This window comes from Culex pipiens, chromosome 2, assembly GCF_016801865.2.
Source record: "Culex pipiens pallens isolate TS chromosome 2, TS_CPP_V2, whole genome shotgun sequence".
NCBI lineage: Eukaryota > Metazoa > Arthropoda > Insecta > Diptera > Culicidae > Culex > Culex pipiens.
Window position 1 is genome coordinate 150,571,038 of NC_068938.1, and position 20,678 is coordinate 150,591,715.

General features: G+C 39.3%; 3 protein-coding genes across 8 annotated transcripts in view; 1 reads left to right on the forward strand and 2 right to left on the reverse strand.

Moving 5' to 3' along the window:
- The window catches only part of LOC120427543 (zinc finger protein 628-like), an 84,412-nt gene that overhangs the window by 20,298 nt on the left and 43,436 nt on the right, over positions 1 to 20,678 (reverse strand). For 2 of the 5 annotated variants that reach the window (XM_039592416.2, XM_039592415.2), the window contains exon 3: positions 6,598 to 6,712. The exons of 2 other annotated variants lie outside the window; for them this stretch is intronic. In XM_039592416.2, the coding sequence (XP_039448350.1) occupies positions 6,598 to 6,712 (115 nt within the window). Of the gene's footprint in view, positions 1 to 5,957; positions 6,093 to 6,597; positions 6,713 to 20,678 lie in introns of those variants that run through there. One more of the 5 variants, XM_039592418.2, reaches the window with a different exon arrangement.
- Positions 2,017 to 3,142, reverse strand: LOC120427544 (nuclear pore glycoprotein p62). The gene has a single exon (XM_039592419.2). It carries the CDS (start codon positions 3,033 to 3,035, stop codon positions 2,085 to 2,087), a length of 951 nt encoding a protein of 316 aa, XP_039448353.1. The 5' UTR covers positions 3,036 to 3,142; the 3' UTR covers positions 2,017 to 2,084.
- LOC120427542 (kinesin-like protein KIF12) overlaps positions 5,952 to 20,678 on the forward strand; it is a 57,020-nt gene continuing 42,293 nt past the window's right edge. Inside the window, exon 1 of one of the 2 annotated variants that reach the window (XM_039592411.2) lies at positions 5,952 to 6,511. The gene's annotated coding sequence lies outside the window, so the exon portion shown is untranslated. The remainder of the gene's footprint in view (positions 6,512 to 20,678) is intronic. The other variant, XM_039592414.2, reaches the window with a different exon arrangement.

Here is a 20,678-nt window from a genome sequence, read left to right on the forward strand (position 1 = left end):
TGGTTGTAAACTGGCTGCGCGCATCAGGGTTAAAGTTTACATGGGAATTACTATGGGAAATTGGAACTTTTTGTTCAAACGCTCCTAAAGGTCTGGGAAAATCACGCGCCAACTTCTGGTATGGTCAGGCCTATGGGGAATGGTCTGGAGAACACTTTTCCCGAAGAGAGCATATGGATTCGTTGTTCCTAGACCTGGCGCATCGGCAAACAATCCGATGTCTCCGGAATCAACGGTTTTCCCTCAAAAAGCATCAAATTTTCCTTAGCATGCTATGAAAGCTTGATGAACACCGCGACGCCATACGTCAGGCAGCTACCACGTGGTTGAAATATTTGCAAAAAAAAAATACAAATTTGCTATGCAAAGATCCTGAATTCAACTAAATAATATCAGGATTACTCGAAATGATCATTTTCTAGTTAAAAGAAGGTTTGCAATTAAATATTTCAGCTGTTTCTCACCCACGTGGTTCCCCTTGTAGAGCATACCCATAGGGACTCTCATGCCAAATATCAGCCCATTTGGTTGAGAATTGGCCTGTCCCCAGCGGTTTAAAGTTTACATGGATATTACTATGGGATTTTTGTGCTTTTCGTTCAATCGTTCCTACAGGTCTGGGGACAACATGGATTCACTCGGAATAAAGACAGGTGTGTAGGGGATGGTCCAATGAACACATTCCAGAAGGAATTAGGGTTGTCCGTTCTGTCCCCAAGGTGCGCATTGGATCGACGTCCGGTGTCTCCAAAATCAACGATTCATCCTTCAAAAGCATCGCATTTCCTTAGTATGCTATGACGGCTAGGTGAAAACCACGACGCCCCATATCAGACGGTGAACACGTGGCAGAGCATACACTAAAGTTTTGGCTCAGAAACATTCTTTAAAGTAATAAAATTATAATTTTTGATGTTCCTGTAATGAGTTCAACTTTACTACATAACATAGCATGATGATTTTGTAATAATAATGCAATCGATGCCTCTCCACGTGTTCAAGCTTAGACCAGTCTCCCTATTTAGGGTCTCTAGGGTTGGGTTGTAGAGGGATAATGAAAATTTTAAAGTTGTATTAAAATTGATTTTATTTATTTATTTTTTAAATATATTTTAGAAGGGGTGACACAAACTTTGTAAAAGTGTGTAATTATTTTTTTTAAATTTTGTGCAATCCTTAAGGATTTTTCGAAAATTATTCCTCCAATTTTAATAAAATTTCCATATAAATATTTGATGAAAATTTTGACATAATTTACTCTTTTTTTAACCACATTTAAACCTGTTACGAAACGTGTTCGAATAGGCATAAACTTAACCTTAATTTCCAGGAATTATAAAATCACTTAACGTGAAGACATCCATCATTGCCAAGATTTTTTGTTCAGAGATATAAATTTTGCGTCCCTTTCTTGGTCCCTTTCAAATTTTTGACAAAATTTCTTCTACAAGTTCTTTATAATAGCACAGAGAATAGTGCCCTGCACATGCTGATTCCTTTTGGTAACGATAATCCTTGCAAAGTTATGGAAATCGTCATTAATCAATGGTTGCCAACTAGGACGTCAGTGATTGTAGCACAACATTATATAAATTTTGAAACACATTTGATTTAGATCAAAAAAGTTCCTTCAGTGGCTTCAAGAAGGCAACAACCGGCACATGCTGATTCATTTTGGTGCAGAAATTCGTTAAATTGAATTCAATACAGAGCATTTTAGATCGATGATCAATTTTCTTTGAAAATAATCAACGGCTTCACCAGCTTCACCTTAAAGATGCGTAAGTCCGCGGGTCACGTTTGGCCCGCAGGCCTTACTTTGGTCACCCCTGGGTTAGGTCGTTAGCCCAGAACAAGTGTAGGACTCGTCTCCGAGGGTAATAACCTGCCTCGGTAGGGTCACCGATCGGCACTAGGACTCACAATCCAAAGGTCGTCAGTTTGAATCCCGCAGGTGAATGGGAGCTTAGATGTATAAAGAGGTTCGGATTCTTCCCAAATTAAATAACAGTTCCGTCACTGATTAACATTAGTTTATTGGATAGAAACATTGACGAATGCAAGAACTACTTCCGCCCCTAGAACTAGTTGTCATAGTAAGTAAGCCGGAACGACCGTTCATTGTCCTTCCGCAGCGTGTCGTGCATCTTGCCGATATCCTCGAGCCGGTTCGCGATTCCGGACGTCGACGATTCGATCCACTGCAGCGAGTTCATGTGGGCGTTCAAAATCTTTCCAATCTGCACCAAGGGGTCACTCGGATCGGAGTACTTGTTGGACTCGTTGAGGTGCTCGATCACTTCCTTCAGGTCCTCGGACATTTGCTTCAGCTGCGAGTCCAGCGTTTCCGCCATCGAGTACGTCTGGCCGCGCTCGATGTCCACCTGGACGATTTTCGAGAGTTCTTCTTCGAGCGGGATTATGCACTCTTCGAGTTCCGTGTGCTGCGCGGTAATGAATTCCAGCTCCTGTTCCATGGCGACCTGTTCGGCTTTGACCTTGTCGACAGCATCGTTGAGAGCGATGATTTTTTCGCCATTTCCAAGAAGGAGTTTGTCCCAAGCGTTGACCTGAGTGGCCTGGTTCGTAAACAGCTTCTCCTGCTCCTCCAGCTCCAGTGTCCACTTGTTGATGAACTCTTCCAGCTGGCAAAAGTTGAGCTGCTGCGCACCGGAAACCGCCGTCGACTGGGTCGTTTGAGTTGTCGTGGTCAAATTGACGGCCGGTTGGGCCGCGGAATCTGCCGGTTTTGGGGCCGCAAAACTACCCAGCGTAAGTTGGCTGGTCGTGGCCGCAGGAATCGCCGCCGTTGCAGGGGCCACCTGTGCAGCTGTAGGAGCATTAGTGGCGGCCGGAGTAGCCGCTGCGGTGGCGCCAAGACCACCCCCGAAGGACAGCGTCGGAGCGGAAGTTGCCGTGCTGCCGAAGCTGAAACCGGTGCTGGCGGACGATGCCGCAGGGGCGGCGGCTGGAGCGCCCAGTGTGGGGGCAGCTGCCGCGGTGCTGGTGGCAGGAAGACCGAACGTGAAACTCATTGCTGGATGTGCTGGTTGCGGGACACCGGAGGAATTTTAAGCGCGATTTACTCGTCGAAGCACCACAAACAGAACAAACGTTTTCCGAGACAGAAGAGTCGTGAAATGTCAAACACAACAGGGTGGTTCGTAGAAACAAACAAAAAAAAAGGTTCATATCCAATGAGCAATGATTCTTGCCACAGAGGAACAGATGAGCGATGGCACAGTACTAAAGCCCTATGTCAATTTTTATGTACAACGGTAAAAAACACGATTAAAAACCATTTCTGATCACTTTTTTTTTTCATTTTAATGCAAAAATTTTTTTCGACAGGACAACATTTTTTTCGATGGATCAACTATGGTCCCCTTGGAACGAGCTGTCAAGTAGGAGCTTTTCTGTCAAGAAGGACCGCGAAGTTAATTTTTCAAAATTGATTTAAAAATCCATTTTATACTCTTTCTGGTCGTACAAAGGGCCATTGTACTCAGAAAAATAAGCTTTATCGCTGTAAACAATAATATCAGCAATCTAAGCTTCATTTTAGGACCCAATTCCATCGTGCGACTATTTTTGGCATATTAGCACATTCTAGCTTTCAAAGTATTTCAATTAAAATAGTGAAGATCGGCGATTCTTGTGGAGACAGGACCGAAACCTAAATCTGTAAAACATATAATATTTGGCAGGTTATTGATTCGGTCCTGCAACAAACCATCCACTTTAACGCCCCATAGATTTTTTGGGGTTTTTATTTCAACTTTCTGTTCGAACCTAGGAGTCGGAAGGCTAGTGCACTCAACTCTCTTTCACTCCTCCTTCACCCCAGGATTCGAACTGTCGACCTTTGGATTGCGAGCAATTGTGAGTCCAACCGCCGACGAGCAGGAGCAGGCTTGGTTTGGTGAGTTGTTTGTACTTATGGGCAGCGGTAAACGCACATCATGAACCGGTCAAGAAAAAACAACTGATTTTAAATTTCACTTCAAAAATAAAAATAAGTTTTAAATATTCCGATAATCCAAATAACTTAAGTCTCTATAATAGAAAGCTTCGGATGATTTCTCTTTACATTTTTTTTATAAAATCTTTTCTTACACTCAAACTCCAATGGTTTGACACCAACTGTTGTGAAACGAACGGGATCACTTTTTAGTTTTACACCCTTTTTACACGGAGTTCACACACACTACCAAACGTTTGTTTTGATAGTGTGCGTGAGCGCCGTGTAAAAAGTGACAGTTCGTCACTTTTTAGTTTGACTTTGACCAGCCGACGGGGAACAAACTAAAAAAGTGTCAAACGAAAAAGTGACCAACCACCGGGGGTTGAGTGTACCCAAGTAACCATCCAGCACTAAATAACAGTCACTGTTCAGCCCTTAATGCGCTTTCATAGCTGCAAGTAAAAGCTAAACGGTTTTTACTTCAGCACCAACAGCTACTATAGTGCTGAATAGTGGCCGCTTTTGGACTTTTCTCGGCTGTTTAAGTGCTGGCCCCTACTGTTTTCGATCCAACCCTGCACAAAACGTCAAAAAAATGGGAGGAGCAAAAATGTTGCTCTCTCTCCCTTTCCTCTCTCGACATGTTCTATTTTTGGGTTTGTTTACAATTACTACGTTACCGACTCAGGTGATCCGAGTGAGGGATGATTTTTTTTTGCTCGAACTTGACCTGTTGGAGATTTGATGCCCGATGGTGGAAATTGTTGTCGCTGATGTCCGTGAGCCCGAGCTTTCAAGCATAAATGAAAGGTGGCTATCCGAGGATACTTTACAGGTACTTGTAAACTAGTTGCTGATACAGTAAGTGCCAGAAGTGATTACGGGTAGTGTTTTTTGATGATCTATTTTAATGCAGTGAATTCGTTTCGATTTACAAAACATATTTTGTGTTGTTCGTTTTGAATTCTACGTTTATTTATTCAATTTTTAAATTTAACAACACATATCCGATCTACACTCGGCTCAACACTCCGTATTTTGGAACCGCGCACATATTTTCCACAGTTAACGTTTTCCTGAAAATTCTAATGATGTGTGATGAGTCCAGCAACCCCGAACAGCTTGTTACGCTGAAAATGTTGCAGGCCTTATTTGTGCCGCTTCTGAAATGAATACACACGCCTGTTACCTTGCCTGTTACATATTTTAAAGACAATTTTGGTTGTTAAACTTACCTATTTGTATCATAATTTGATGATCTCAAGAAAAACTCGCAGTTTCCCACGGTTGGAATGAAATAATAACATGTTTTCATTCCGTCTCCCTCGCTCTACCGTTCCGAATATAAACAAAGCTTACACTGTTGCCAGTTTCATGAAAACTTACACACAGAGTTGCCAGCCGCCGCACTTAAACAGCACTATCTCAGCTATCTTGAATGCTACTCCCACAATGCTAATTAGCACTTGCACGTGCTGTTGCATGGCAATCTTGCATTAGGATTGCTGATTTATTGCTGTTTTATGATTTTTCCTAGTGCTGGATGGTTACTTGGGTACTGTAAAACCAGGATAAAAATCTGAAAAATGCTCATTTTTGGATAACTGCATCAGAAGGATTAAAATTTCACAGGAACCTTGTTCTAAAAAAAAATGGCTTGTTTTTAATCAGGTAACTCAAACTAGTTTTAGTTTTGCGTCATTAAAATTCTAGTTCCACGTGTTCGTGAAAAACAGTAAGTTTGCTCCGCTTAGATCTTATAACACCTTCCACAGGACATTTGCATGGCGGTGCCGAGTTGTACGTGTTCGTATCACCGACCGGACACAGGACGAACGGTAAAAAAGCAGCACGAATCACACGAGTGTTGACCGTTGGCCGAACCGGACGTGTTTTTCTATCCTGAATCCTCGCGCAGGTTGCGCCGCGCCTTGAACAACCTGTTGTTAAAATTCGTGAAAATCTCCTCATTCCCCTTTTCGAAAGTGTGGTTGGCCTGGGGAGGTTGCGTGTCCTTGTCCTCACACGCCCCGGTGCGGCGCAGCTGGACACGCTATAGGTGACCACGTGTGCGTGTGTGGTGGAAGTCCTTTTTATGGCAGTACACTGCACTGTCTGTCGGTCATTCCTGAGTAATCGTTCGCGTAGTACGGATCAACGGTAGGTTTTCCATCCGAGAAATAAAAAAAAATATTTCCTACCAATACAACACAAAATAAGGATAATTGTGTGGTCCCGAAGGGGAACGAGGCAGTAAGCTCAAGGTTGAAGGAAAATATCGTTACACGGTTGAAAATGTGGCCTAGATAGTGCTGCCGAAGTGAGGTTAAGTGCATTTCATAACGGATTGCATACATTTAGGGTGTCAGTCAGTGTGGAAAACCCCGATGATGTGTGGTGCCGGCGAATGAATTTTTGAAGCACGGAAGAAAAAAACCCTTGACAAATTAGTGAAGTGAAGTTGAAAAAGGAAGTGGCGGAATCAGTTCGACTCCGATTAGCCTAAATACGTTAGGGCTACTTTGCTGTTAGTTGAGACAGGACGACGTAAGTTTTCGAGGGTGGGTGGTGCAAGTGTACCTAATTATTATTCAGATTTATGTCGGCTGATTTCCTACTTTTTGGTTGCATACCTGATTGGATGTCGCACTGTGTGCTGCTGCTTGCGTTTGCGTTCTTTTGAAAGATGTTCTTAGAGTTTTGGTTGTTTTTCTGTTGTCCCGAACTGTATTCAGAACTGTCACCAAACTAAAAAGTAAAAATTGAATTAATTCATAAAAAAACTGGTGGATTATACAGTCCAGATTCGATTATACGAATCATAATTATTATTTTTAATTATTATTTTCATTTCCTTATCATCAAATTCGAATGTCAATTCCTAGTTAAATTAATCAATTCCTAGTTAATGATTATCTTTTATATTACCAAATGAATATTATAGTTTTTTTCACAACCACTAGGTTGGCCGCCATCTTGGATTGAATATTCCAAATTACATTGATAGATTTTTGGTGTTTTTTAGATTTTAACGTGATTTGAAAATTTGTTAATGCTGTTGCGAATGTTCTTGTAGTTAAAAAGGAAGACACTAGTGGTTGTTACTAGCAATAGTGGCCGACAGCTATAAAGTAAACTTCGTTTGTTGTAAAAAAAATCGAAGTACTTCAAATTGGGTGAATTGGGTCATAAAATTAAGCTTAAATTTGTGATATTATTGTTCACAACGATAAAGGTTATTTCAAGCAAAACAAGGTAAATGGACCAAAGCCGAAGTGTAAACAAAGAGCCCCCCCGACTTTGGTCACAGTCGAGGGACATAAACTTCAAAATATATTTATTTATACATCATTTTATACCATTGTACATAAAAATGGACATATGGCTTTAGGACCCTATTGGGTAATAAAATTAGGCCTAATTTTTTTATATTATTGTTCACAACGATAAAGCATATTTTTATTAAATGACCCATTTTACGACTGCAAAGGATTTAAAATGGGTTTTTAAATCAATTTAAAAAAATAACTTTACGGCCCTTGTTGACTGAATGGTTTTTCTTGACAGTTCGTTCCAAGGGCACCATAGTTGATCCATCGAAAAAAATTGTCTTTTTGAGAGGGCTTGGGAAAATCGAGCCGGGACTGACCTTTAACAAAGTTAAAACAAATAAATAGAATCTTTGCTAACGTTTATCAACACTAAAGGAGGTATTAGAATACGACAAACAAACAAATAATCTCGCAAACAAGTTCTTTGACAGTTTGGCAGTTTGCTTACTTCTGTTTGTTTGGAAGGGGCGTAATATTTGAACAAACCCCAGAAGCGCGAGTATGTTGTCTAATACGTCCATAACCCTCTAACGCCCATGGTCATTCCAGAGCGCCAATTTTTTTTTACTTCGAAATGCACTATCTCAAAGGCAATGCATTTTTTCAACCTGAGTCAACCTACATTGTTTTATGTAGAATGTTATCTATCAGCCAATAAAATTTCAGCTATTTTGGTCAATTCTGTGACTATTAATATAAAAACTTAAAAAATCTAAATTTTGCTCTGGACGGGTAAAGGTTAACACTGGCGTGGTATTAGTTGGTTTTCAGTTTTTTTTTCAATAAATTAAAATACAACTCAGCCTCAGTTGAAAATTTGGGTCTCTCTTTAAATCATCCCAACTCTCGCCAAATCAAAAAATGTAAATGGGCCGAAATCGAAGTGTAAACAAAGAGTCTATCCTGATCATGTCAGTAGATGTTTACATTAAGAACGAGCAGGACAGTTTACACTTCGACATCAGCCTAATTACATTGTTTTGTCAGAAATGTGTTGATACACAGATATCGTTGGATTTAAGATTCAAATATAAAATGTGAGGCATCTGATCGTTCTAACAATACAATAGGGTCCTAAAGCCCTAAGTAAATTTTTATGTACAACGATTAAAAACACGCTGAAAACCCATTTCTGATCACTTTTTGTTATTTTAATGCTAAAAAAAAGTTGACAAGACAACATTTTTCGATGGATCAACTATGGTCCCCTTGGAAAGAGCTGTCAAGTAGGATCTTTTCTGTCAAAAAGGACCGCGAGGTTATTTTTTTAAAATTGATTTAAAAATCCATTTTAAACTCTTTGTGGTCGTACAAAGGGTCATTGTACTCAGAAAAATAAGCTTTATCGATGTAAACAATAATATAAGCAATCTACGCTTCATTTTAGGATCCAATCAATGGAAAAATCGCACGATTCCTCATGTAGTCTTCTTGGAAGTATTTGTGTTGGTATAGTAACTGTTATTTATTTTTTTATTAGTAAATCAATTAATAACTACTATAGTTACTGCAGTAGAATGTTAAAAAACAGTTGATACGTATATAAAACAAAAACTAACTAATAAATAAGTTAGTAGGTAGGGTTTTGACTTTTTGCATTTTGTTAGGAAAAGTTCCTAATGCTCTTACCTAACGTACCTATAAAGATATTCTTTTTATTCACAGAAGAAACGAACTCCGCTCCTGCTTACTTTACTTTTACTGCTCAGACAACCCCCGGGTCATGAGCTGTCTCCAGATGCGCTGCCACTGAACTCGGTCTTGGGCTGCTACTCTCCAATTCCGACTCGGGACTCCCACACTTCGAAGATCTTCCTCCACTTGGTCTAACCACCTTGCACGTTGCGCCCCCCTCCGCCGCGTTCCAGACGGCTCCGAATTAAACACCAACTTCACCGGATTGATAGTCTGGTTCGGTTGGCGCGCATCCAGCGCGTCCGGCATTCTCGCGACGTGTCCGGCCCACCTGATTCGGCCAGCTTTGGCGACTTTCCGAATGTTTGGCTTGCCGTAGAGTTGCGCCAGCTCGTGGTTCATCCTTCTCCTCCATACCGTGTTCTCACGCACGCCGCCAAAGATCGTCCTAAGCACTCGCCGTTCGAAAACTTCAAGCGCTTGCAGGTCCTCCTCGAGCATCGTCCACGTCTCGTGCCCGTAGAGAACGACCGGTCTTATCAGCGTTTCGTACATGGTGCACTTTGTACGCCGGGAAAGATGACCAGACCGTAGGGTCTTGTGGAGTCCATAGTAGGCACGACTACCGGTGATGATGCGCCTCCGAATTTCTCTGCTGCAGTTGTTGTCCGACGTAACCAACGATCCGAGGTACACAAACTCCTCCACGACCTCGAACTCGTCGCCGTCGATCGTCACGTTCGGTCCTATGCGAGCCCTAAGGGACTCGGTTCCTCCTGCCAGCAGATATTTCGTCTTCGCCACATTCACCTTCAATCCAACCTTCTCTGCTTCCCGCTTCAATTCGGTGTACCGCCTGGCCACCTCCTCGAACGTCCTGCCGACAATGTCCATGTCGTCGGCGTAGCAGATGAACTGGCTGGATCGGTTGATAATCGTGCCCCGCATGTTGAAGCCCGCCCGCCTCATTACACCTTCAAGCCCAATGTTGAAACAGAGGCCGGAGATACCGTCGCCTTGTCGCAGTCCCTTGCGCGATTCGATCGGGTCGGACATCGCCCCCGAAATCTTCACGCTGCACCGTGCCCCGTCCATCGTTGATTTCACCAGTCTGATCAGCTTCCCGGGAAAGCCGTTCTCGTACATGATCTTCCATAGCTCTTCGCGATCGACCGAGTCGTACGCGGCTTTGAAATCGATGAACAGGTGGTGCGTCGGGATCTGGTACTCGCGACATTTTTGGAGGATTTGGCGTAGCAAAAAGATTTGGTCCGTCGTCGATTTCCCCTCCACAAAACCGGCTTGGTACGGCCCAACGAAATCCTTTGCTCGCTCCGACAGACGACAGAAGATGATCTGAGACAGCACTTTGTAGGCCGCGTTGAGAATAGTGATGGCTCGATAGTTCTCACATTCCAACTTGTCCCCCTTCTTGTAGATCGGGCATATTACTCCCTCTTTCCACTCCTCCGGTAGCTGTTCTGTGTCCCAGACCTTGACAATCAGCCGGTGTAGACAGGCCGCCAGCTTGTCCGGGCCCATCTTGATGAGTTCAGCACCGATACCATCCTTACCCGCTGCTTTGTTGTTCTTCAGCTTCTTGATGGCATCCTTAACTTCCCTCATCGTGGGTGCTGGCTCGTCCTCGCCGTCCACCATACCGCTGACGTCGTTTCTCCCGTCGCCCTGGTACTCCGCCTCTGGGCCGTTCAGGTGCTCGTCGAAGTGCTGCTTCCACCTTTCGATCACCTCACACTCGTCCGTCAAGATTCCTCCGTCCTTATCCCGGCACATTTCGGCTCGCGGCATGAAGCCAGTCCGGGATTGACTGAGTTTCTTGTAGAACTTACGCGTTTCGTTGGAGCGATACAGCTGCTCCATATCCTGGAACTCCAACTCTTCCAGGCGGCGCTTCTTGTCCCGAAAGAGATGGGTTTGCTGTCTTCGCAACTGTTTGTACGACTCCTTGTTCCCACGGGTGTTGCGCAGCAGCCACTTGTCCCGCGCTGCTTTCTTCTCGTCCCAAATCGCCTGACATTCCTCGTCAAACCAGCCGTTCCGTCGAACTCGGTCCACGTACCCGATGGCGCTCGATGCCGCTGCGTTGATGGCTGCTTCCATATGGCTCCAGCAGGCCTCCAGAGGGGCTTCGGCAAGCTCACCCTCGTCAGGCAACGCAGCTTCGAGTTCCCGCGCGTACTGGGTAGCGACCTCAGGATCCTTGAGCCGCTCCAGATTATACCGCTGCGGGCGACGGTACCGGATCTTGTTGACCTCAGACAGGCGTTGGCGCAGCTTGGCCACCACCAGGTAGTGGTCCGAGTCGATGTCCGCGCCACGGTAGGTTCTGACGTCGATTATGTCCGAGAAGTGCCGACCATCGATTAGAACATGGTCGATTTGCGTCTCCGTGTCGTTTGGTGATCTCCAGGTGTACTTGTATAGGGAGGTGTGCTGGAAGAAGGTACTACGTATGGCCATGTTTCGAGAGGTAGCGAAATCGATGAGTCGTAGGCCGTTCTCGTTCGTCTGCTGGTGAGCGCTGAACCTCCCAATAACCGGTCTAAACTCCTCCTCCTGGCCAACTTGAGCGTTCAAGTCGCCGATGACAATCTTGACGTCGTGTTTTGGACACTTCCTGTACTCCGCTCCTGGTCGAAACCTATTTTGACTGTCGACGTGAACTCTTATGGTGTGTCTCGTCGCACCAACTTATTATTTACTAATTTGAATAAATTACCGCCTTCAGAAACCATTCTCGGTTGGGTTGTCGTAGAACCTGGTTTGGGTGTTCCAAAAATAAATAGGACACAAGTCACCACAAAATGGGTTGTTGTCGACTGCATGTGGAAGTGGACACAAAGCCGTTTGGAAATGACCTTCCCGAATGACAGGGGAGTTGAAAAGGATTGTGGGACCATCTCATCGAGTGATTGATTCCCTTTATCAGAAATCAACCAGACAACTCGCCACCGCGTTGACAACAGCTTATTTGGGCAAGAAATTGTTAATTACTCTCTATCATTAGCGGGTCAATCTAATTGGAGTTGTTCTCGAGGTTGTCCGTTACTAGTGGTTGACATGATATTTAACCCACAAAGATCGCCAATGGTGCAATGGAGGTCGACCATGGTGAGGTGCAACAGTGAAGGTTGTTTGCGTAGCATGACTGAAATTTAAAAAAAATGGATGTCACACGAAATTAAATTGACCAAGGAGCAAACGTCATTGAACGAGAAAATGGAGCCTAGTGTTCGGTGTCTGTGGCTCTGTTACAAAACAAACTGTAATTAATTTGTCTATCATGCTTTTTATCACATAATCTAATAATTGGAATAATTCATATCGTGACATTTAAATGGATGAAATTGCTTTAATGCGTTTTGTCTTTCAATTACAGCAGAAAAAAACGTAGGTGATTCTACTGGTTAATTCAGTAGGTCAAATAAGCATTCCAAATGGACAAATCGCAACGGGTTTTTGGTTAACGATAGGTCTTTTTAATTATACACTTGCAATGGTTTTCAAACAGTTTCAAGCGAAAAGGAACAAATTTATGGCTTTAACATAAAAAATTGGGAACTTTAATTGATAACGAGTTTTCGTATTGATTTGGTGTTTTTGTAAAAAAATAGGTACATATGTGTAGTTTAAAAATAAAAAATATAAGAAAAAACCCTGTTTTTAGATTTTGTGAAAAATTAAATTTTATAAGATGTAACTAAAATATTTATAAATTTTTCGAGTTCAATGTAAAATGTTTCAATTCTAATTTGTCTGCTCTTTTACAATTTAACCAATGATTTAGAAAAAAATTACGTTAAGTTGTGGTCGTCCAAAAATCAACAAAGAAAGATTTAGTGAAAGTGTACATTTTCTAAATCTTCTAATTTCACAGAATATTTATAAAATATCTTTAAAATTATCCTTTTTCCAAATCGATGAGTGCCGTGCAAGATTGTTTTAAAAATAGTTGTTTTCTACGTTTAAAATGCATAATATTAATTTAAACCTATTCAAAATTTTAATAATCATCTCAAAAAGCACTGGAGTGAAAGTTCCGGCCTACGTCATCAGGCGGAACTTTAGCAATTTTCACCCTTTTTGTACCTACAAAAATCTTATTCATAGCATAACTTTAGCAATACTTCACTAAATTTCATATTTTTAATAGAGTCTTATGAGACCCCAAAACAAACAGAATAAGGTTAACCTGGCCAAAATCGTTTCAGCTAGTTCTGTGACTATATAAGTATATGACTTGTAGAAAAAAATCATGTTTACACACATTCTCACAGACATTTGCTCAGAGACAAAAAGGAAGTCCAAAATTGTAAGAAAGGTATTTAAATAATCATTCCAATCCAAAGTGGTCTGAGAAGTATTTTGGAGCTTTGATGTTAAAAGAACATTAAAAAGATTTTTTTTGCTTTTTAGGTGTTTTTTCATACCGCTTTTTGTCAGTGTTATTCAAAAACTCCCGAAAGGCAACAAATAAAAAAATAAATGTTTATTGGACAACAAAAAAGGCATTTGTAGAGTTTAACATTTTTACGGTTACACATTATATTATATTTTCATGAAAATATGACTTTGACAACTATTTTCAATAATGATTTTGAAAATTATTGAAAAAAAACTTGTTTAATGCAACATACAAATTATGTTTATGTTAAAAAAATAGAATAAATATTTTAAATTTTCAGTTGCAAGTATTTCTTGAAGTTTATGTGTTCCCCGAATGCCATTTCCCCGAAAATCATTTCCCCTAATTGGCCACATCTCCGAATGCCATATCCCCGAATATCATTTCCCTTAATCGGCTATATCCCCGAATGCCATTTCCCCTAATCGGCCATTTCCCCGAATGCCATTTCCCCGGAGTGACACTTACGCCAATTGCCGTTTATTTAAATTTAAATTTTCCCGAATTTTCATATCCCTTAATCATCATTTTCGCTAAAGTCTTTTTCCATGAAAACAGTTATTTTCTTTATCAATTTTACCGAACAGACAGCTTTTTCGGGTATGCTGTTGATTAAATGTTGTAAATTGGGTAGTAAAGCCCTTTGTCAATTTTTACGAACAACGGTAAGAAACCATTTCTGATAACTTTTTTTTCATTTTTATGCAAAAATCAGTTATTGACAAGACAACATTTTTTTCGATGGATTAACTATGGTCCCCTTGGAACGAGCTGTCAAGTAGGAGCTTTTCTGCCAAGAAGGGCAGTGAAGTGAGTTTTAAAAAATTGAAATAAAAATCCATTTTAAATCCTTTGCGGTCGTTCAAAGGTTCATTGTTCTTAGAAAAATAAGCTTTATCGTTGTGAACAATAATATCACAAATTTAAGCTTTATTTTAGGACCCAATTACAGTTCAGACTCGATTATTAGAAGCCTCGACTATCCGAAGGTTTGTATGGGACTTCGGATAATCGAACAATTTTTTTTCTTCTCCTTCTTTTAAACATCAAATTTGAGTTCTGCAACCCCATTTTAGTCAAATTTGTATAGGGACCATCCATAAACCACGTGGACACTTGAGGGGGCGGGGGGTCTGGCGATTGTCCACGATCCATACAAAAAAGTTTTTTTTTTGTATGGACAATTGTCCACGAGGGGGGGGGGGGGGGGGTTGAGATTCCTTAAAAAAGTGTCCACGTGGTTTATGGATGGCCCCATAGTTGATTGCCTATTAAATAATAAAATGCATTTTTTCAATATTTCAACACCGCCATATTGGCCGCCATCTTGGATTTAAAAGTTTTAAATCAATTTAACGTAGTTTAGGCGTCATACTTAAGCTCGACAATAAAAAATTTGGCTTCGAAAAAAAAATTGTTTCGTGATTCGATTATCCGAAGTTTTAATTATCCGAAGTGAAATTTTTCCGAGGCCTTCGGATAATCGAGTCTGGACTGTGCAAGCATTTTTTTAGTTCAATTAACATTTGTATTCAACCGCATAATTAGATGTTGTTTTTGAGAAATTTACAGGGAAATTTGTCTTTTTTCGAATTTCGTTCAAAAACCAAAAATCGAATAAATAGGTACATAAGGCTGGTACAAATTTTATTTATTTTTTTTTTTGATTGTACTTTTCGCCAAATTCCAAACTAGCAATGTGAATAAAATGATTAGTGTGAACGGGGTTCTGTACTACGAAAATCGCACGGTATATTTTTTTGAATCATAAAAAATATCAAAACTTCTATTGCACTATTATTATCAGGTCTATAAGAAAATTTGTGTTGAGAATATATAAAAAAAAGTCTGTAACAATATTCATTGTATTTGAATGAATAGTACCAAACCTTTCAACACCCCTTCCCCCCAAAAATGCTACGTCTGTTCTTAATGAAGCCAAAAAGAATGTTGATTATTCAGAGCCAATACGAACCTTTCAAGAAATATTATATGTAATTTGATGTGATAAAAATTGCCATCCAATTTTTTCTTATAAAATGCTACAAAAATTCTATTTCTCCAAACGCGGTCAAGCGGAAATGGCCGGTGCCCAGGAGCGCGCGCGTCCGTTTAACCGCGTTCGGGGAAATTGCATTCAGGGAAACGACTATTCAGGGATAAGACTAATCGGGTAAGTGGCATTCGGGATTGTGGCCAATTCGGGAAAATGGCATTCGGGGATGTGGACGATTAGGCTGGATTTTCATGGATTGTGCAACGACATCGAGAGAACAAGCATCGAACCAACTCGATGCTTGTGGCTTGCGTTACTTCATTTAGCTTAGACACAACCCCAAAATCGACTTTCCGGAATAAGGAACACTTGCATGCAAGTTAACGAAGGATGGAAAATGACAGATTCAAACGTAAACAAAGCAGCATTGCGTGGCGATTGGAACTCCAGAACAACTTTTGAAATAAGCTGATGTTGTTCAATAAATCTTTTTCAAAAAGGCGTATGATTAGACTAGCGCATAATTTAATTAAATAAAACCATTTGCGAAAAATCATGCAAAAAAGATGAGAGATAATTGAGGTTTTGCAGCGCGACTGTGTTTCAAATGTAGGTGGCGCCAAAATGAGGTTACTTGCCAAAAATCGTATTTCTTTCTGCTGGATTGAAGAACAAAATCGCTTATTTCTCATGGTTCCCTGCATCAATCTTAATGAAACTGGTTGCAAAAGACGAAAAATGTTTTTTGTTTTAAAACAATGAACATCATTTTTTAGGCGCGCAAAAATTTGTGACTTTTTCTTTGAAAAAACATGTTTTGGAACACTAAAAATGAGTTTCCCCATATATATCAATGAAACAAACAGTTTTATAGTTGATAACAGATGTGTTAACGTATATTCAACAATTTTTATTGATTTTTGACAGACTTTCTTGCCAAATAGTCCAAATTTCTATCTTTTTCTAAATTTACAGTTTTCTCATAGAAAAATCAAACAAATATTGGAAAGTTGTACACCAAATTGTTGGAAATAATTTTTCTCATCCGAATCCGGCATAAGTTTAATAAAAATGTTGATTATGAAGGAAAAAACACATTTTCCAAAAAAATCATAGGTTTACGCTATTTGTAGGTGGCGACATGTGTCTTTTAGCTTAGCTGCAAATTCTCTATAAAGTGGACTTAAAATTGGAAAATTTTTATGAATTTAAAAAAATTTAAGTAAGTTAAAGTTTTTTAGAAATTTAAAAAATAAATCATTCAAGAAATATGAGAAATTAAAGAAATAATTTAGTAATTTAGGAAATTGGGTACTAAAGCCCCATGTCAATTTTTATGTACAACGGTAAAAAATACGATTAAAAACCATTTCTGATCACTTTTTTTTCATTTTAATGCAAATTTTTTTTTTGACAAGACAACATTTTTTCGATGGATCAACTATGGTCCCCTTGGAACGAGCTGTCAAGTAGGAGCTTTTCTGTCAAGAAGGACCGCGAGGTTAATTTTTCAAAATTGTTTTAAAAATCCATTTTAAACTCTTTGTGGTCGTACAAAGGGTCATTGTACTCTAAAAAATAAGCTTTATCGCTGTAAACAATAATATCAGCAATCTAAGCTTCATTTTAGGACCCAATTGAGGAAATTTAAAAAATTAAAGAAATTATAAAAAATTAAGAAATTTAAGGAATTAAAAGAATTAAAAAAAGTTTAGAAATTTTATAAATTTTAAAAAAAATTAAGAAATTTTCGAAATTTTAAAAAAAATTAAGAAATTTTCGAAATTTTCAAAATTTTCAAAATTATGGAAATTTTAGAAATTTTAGAAATTTTAGAAATTTTAGAAATTTAAGAAATTTTAGAAATTTTAGAAATTTTAGAAATTTTAGAAATTTTAGAAATTTTAGAAATTTTAGAAATTTTAAAAATTTTAGAAATTTTAGAAATTTTAGAAATTTTAGAAATTTTAGAAATTTTAGAAATTTTAGAAATTTTAGAAATTTTAGAAATTTTAGAAATTTTAGAAATTTTAGAAATTTTAGAAATTTTAGAAATTTTAGAAATTTTAGAAATTTTAGAAATTTTAGAAATTTTAGAAATTTTAGAAATTTTAGAAATTTTAGAAATTTTAATAATTTTAGAATTTATAGAAATTTTAGAAATTTTAGAAATTTTAGAAATTTTAGAAATTTTAGAAATTTTAAAAATTTTAGAAATTTTAGAAATTTTAGAAATTTTAGAAATTTTAGAAATTTTAGAAATTTTAGAAATTTTAGAAATTTTAGAAATTTTAGAAATTTTAGAAATTTTAGAAATTTTAGAAATTTTAAAAATTTTAGAAATTTTAGAAATTTTAGAAATTTTAGAAATTTTAGAAATTTTAGAAATTTTAGAAATTTTAGAAATTTTAGAAATTTTAGAAATTTAAGATATTCAGGAAATTATAAATATTTAGAAATTAAAGGAATTGAAGAAATTAAAGTAAGTAAAGACATTTTATATATTTTTTATACTTTAGAAATTAGAAAATTTTTAGAAAACTTTGAAATTTTAAAAAGCTTAGTAAATTTATAAGTTTAAGAAAATTTTAATTTTTTTTAGAAATTTTAGAAATTTCGGAATTTAAGAAATCTAAGCAAAATTTAGGCAAGCAATCCGTCCAATGGGGAACGGAATCCTCCTGCAAAACAATGCCCAGAAATCCGGCCACCGGTGGACGGATTCCTCCTGCAAAACAATGCCCAGAAATCCGTCCACCGGTGGACGTATTCCTCCTGCAAAACAATGCCCCGAAATCCATCCACCGGTGGACCAGTTCCTCTTGTCAACTTGGCCAGGCAATCCGTCCATCGGTGCACAGAATCTTCCTGCAAAACAATGCCCAGAAATCCGTCCTCCTGCAAAACAAAACCCTGCAATCCGTCCACCGGTGGACGGATTCCTCCTGCAAAACAATGCCCCGAAATCCATCCACCGGTGGACCAGTTCCTCTTGTCAACTTGGCCAGGCAATCCGTCCACCGGTGGACGGATTCCTCCTGCAAAACAATGCCCTGAAATCCAACCACCGTTGGACAAGTTCCTCTTGTCAACTTGGCCAGGCAATCCTTCCACCGGTTTACGGATTCCTCCTGCAAAACAATGCCCTGAAATCCGATCACCGGTGGACGGATTCCTCCGGCAAAACAATGTCCAGAAATCCGGCCACCGGTGGATCAGTTCCTCTTGCTAACATAGGCAAGCAATCCGTCCACCGGTGGACGGATTCCGTCTGCAAAACAACGGCCAGAAGATTACCTCCATTTCCTTTCACCTGCAAAATCAGCTGTTTTGATTGTTGACAAGGTCTGGTTTGACAGATAGAATTTGTTTCGTCAAGTTTCATTCCCATCCCGTACCAAGCGTTTCAAAGCGTTATTTAGGTTTGTGTCTAGGGTGCCGCTGAGGTAGCAAAAAGGCACTGAACGAGCATCGAGTTTCAATGCACGGACATTTTAGCAAAGCATGGTCGTGAGTATGCTTTCGATGTCGGTCGTCTAAAGATGCTCGTGCATCGAAAATGAAAAGTCGGAAAATCGCATTTTCGCAACTTTCCGGCGATGGGTATGTGTTTGTTTGTGCTTATACTACCATAAAATATCAATCCAAACCATTTTGCGATTTAACCTGATTGATAAAAATGAGTTTTCGGCAAAATATGACCACGAGCATCGAAAGCCGCTTTCGATGTCGGTCATCGAAAAATCCATGAAAATCCACCCTTAGGGGAAATGGGAAATTCGGGTAAATGGAATTCGGGGAAATGACTATTAGGGGAAGTGTCTTTTCGGGGAAGTGGCATTCGGAGAAATGTCCCTTCGGTAATATAGGTTACGGGGAAATGTCATAAATTCGTTTAAAAATGTTTTGAATTTTTATGAAATCCCAATGTACATCACCGCAAAATTTTTATTTTTAGCAAAAAATATTTTTTTGGTCAAAACATCAATATTTTGGAAACTAATGATGGTAAAACAACTGGACAGGTGTATAATGCATTTTAAAACACTTTTTTCATTCAAAAAAAAAAAAAAATCGAACCATCCACATTAACGACCCCCGGGTCTTTTGTGGTCTCTATTGCCAGTTTCTGCTCGAACCTAGGAGTCCGAAGGCTTGAATGGGGAGAGCACCCAAACCTCTTTTTACTCCAAGGAACCTTCCACCCCAGTGTTTGAACTGACGACCTTTGGATTGCGAGTCCAACCGCCGCCAGCGATTCCACCGGAGTAGGCTTGGTTTGGTGTGTTGTTTGTACTTATGGCATGGAGACAACCCCAACACCTGGAATGACTTAACGGCCTAACAACTAAGGCCGGGACCGACATTTTACTTCCTCATCCGATGGAAGGTTGCAGCAGATGGGAATCGAACCCAGAATCATCCGCTTTCAAAGCGGACAGCGTAATCATTCGGCCACGTACCACCACCACACTTTTTTCATTAAAATGTTGAAATCATGGCTCGAAATTTAAATTTTTATACTTTCATACAAATTTGTATGGTAAACATTTTTTTTTTGAATTTTGATACTTAAAAAATACTAGTTTCACGCTGTACTAAAACCAGATTCATATTTGGATGCTCTGGAAGGTGTTCTAAAAGTTTCCACAAGAGAGCATGGTGCTAACTTGCTCCTGAAAGAATATACAGCGTCCTCAAAACTCGTATAAAACGTGATTTTCCAGCAAACAACACGTTTTAGACGAGTTTTGAACACGCTGTATCCTTTTTAAGGAACAAGTAAACACCATACTCTCTTGCGGAAAGTTGTAGAGCATCTTTCAGAGTATTCGAATATGAATCCAGTTGAAGTACAGCGTGAAACGTGAATTTTATAAATATCAAAATAAAAAAAGCGGTTTCCCACACAAATTCCCTAGAAAATTGAAACGCTTTGCGCGAAGTGAGGACTAAACCAATCGCTCCCAAACTTTTGGGAGTTGTTTAGAACCCCAAAAGGAACTGAAAAGTTGCTGTGCTCATTAGATTTGGACAATTTTATTTTTTTGTACAATTTTAGTTGGTTCGATAAAAGGTGCAGGAATGAACTATGTTAGTATCTTATAAAGTATAACAAATTACAAATCAAAAAATACTATCAGATATGCTCAGGATAATTCACTAAGGCTTAGCATAGCACTGTTTGCTCAAATCGATTTAGTTTCTCCTATTGCCCCCTCCTCACCACCATCGTCAAAATCATTCACTAATTCATTCGACGCGATTCGGAACATGCACACAACGATTAATCATTCAAATTTTTCTATTGTACCCACCACATTC

Bases quoted from the DNA above. Each gene is read 5' to 3' on its own strand.
- LOC120427544 (XM_039592419.2), bottom strand. From the start codon at position 3,035: ATGAGTTTCACGTTCGGTCTTCCTGCCACCAGCACCGCGGCAGCTGCC.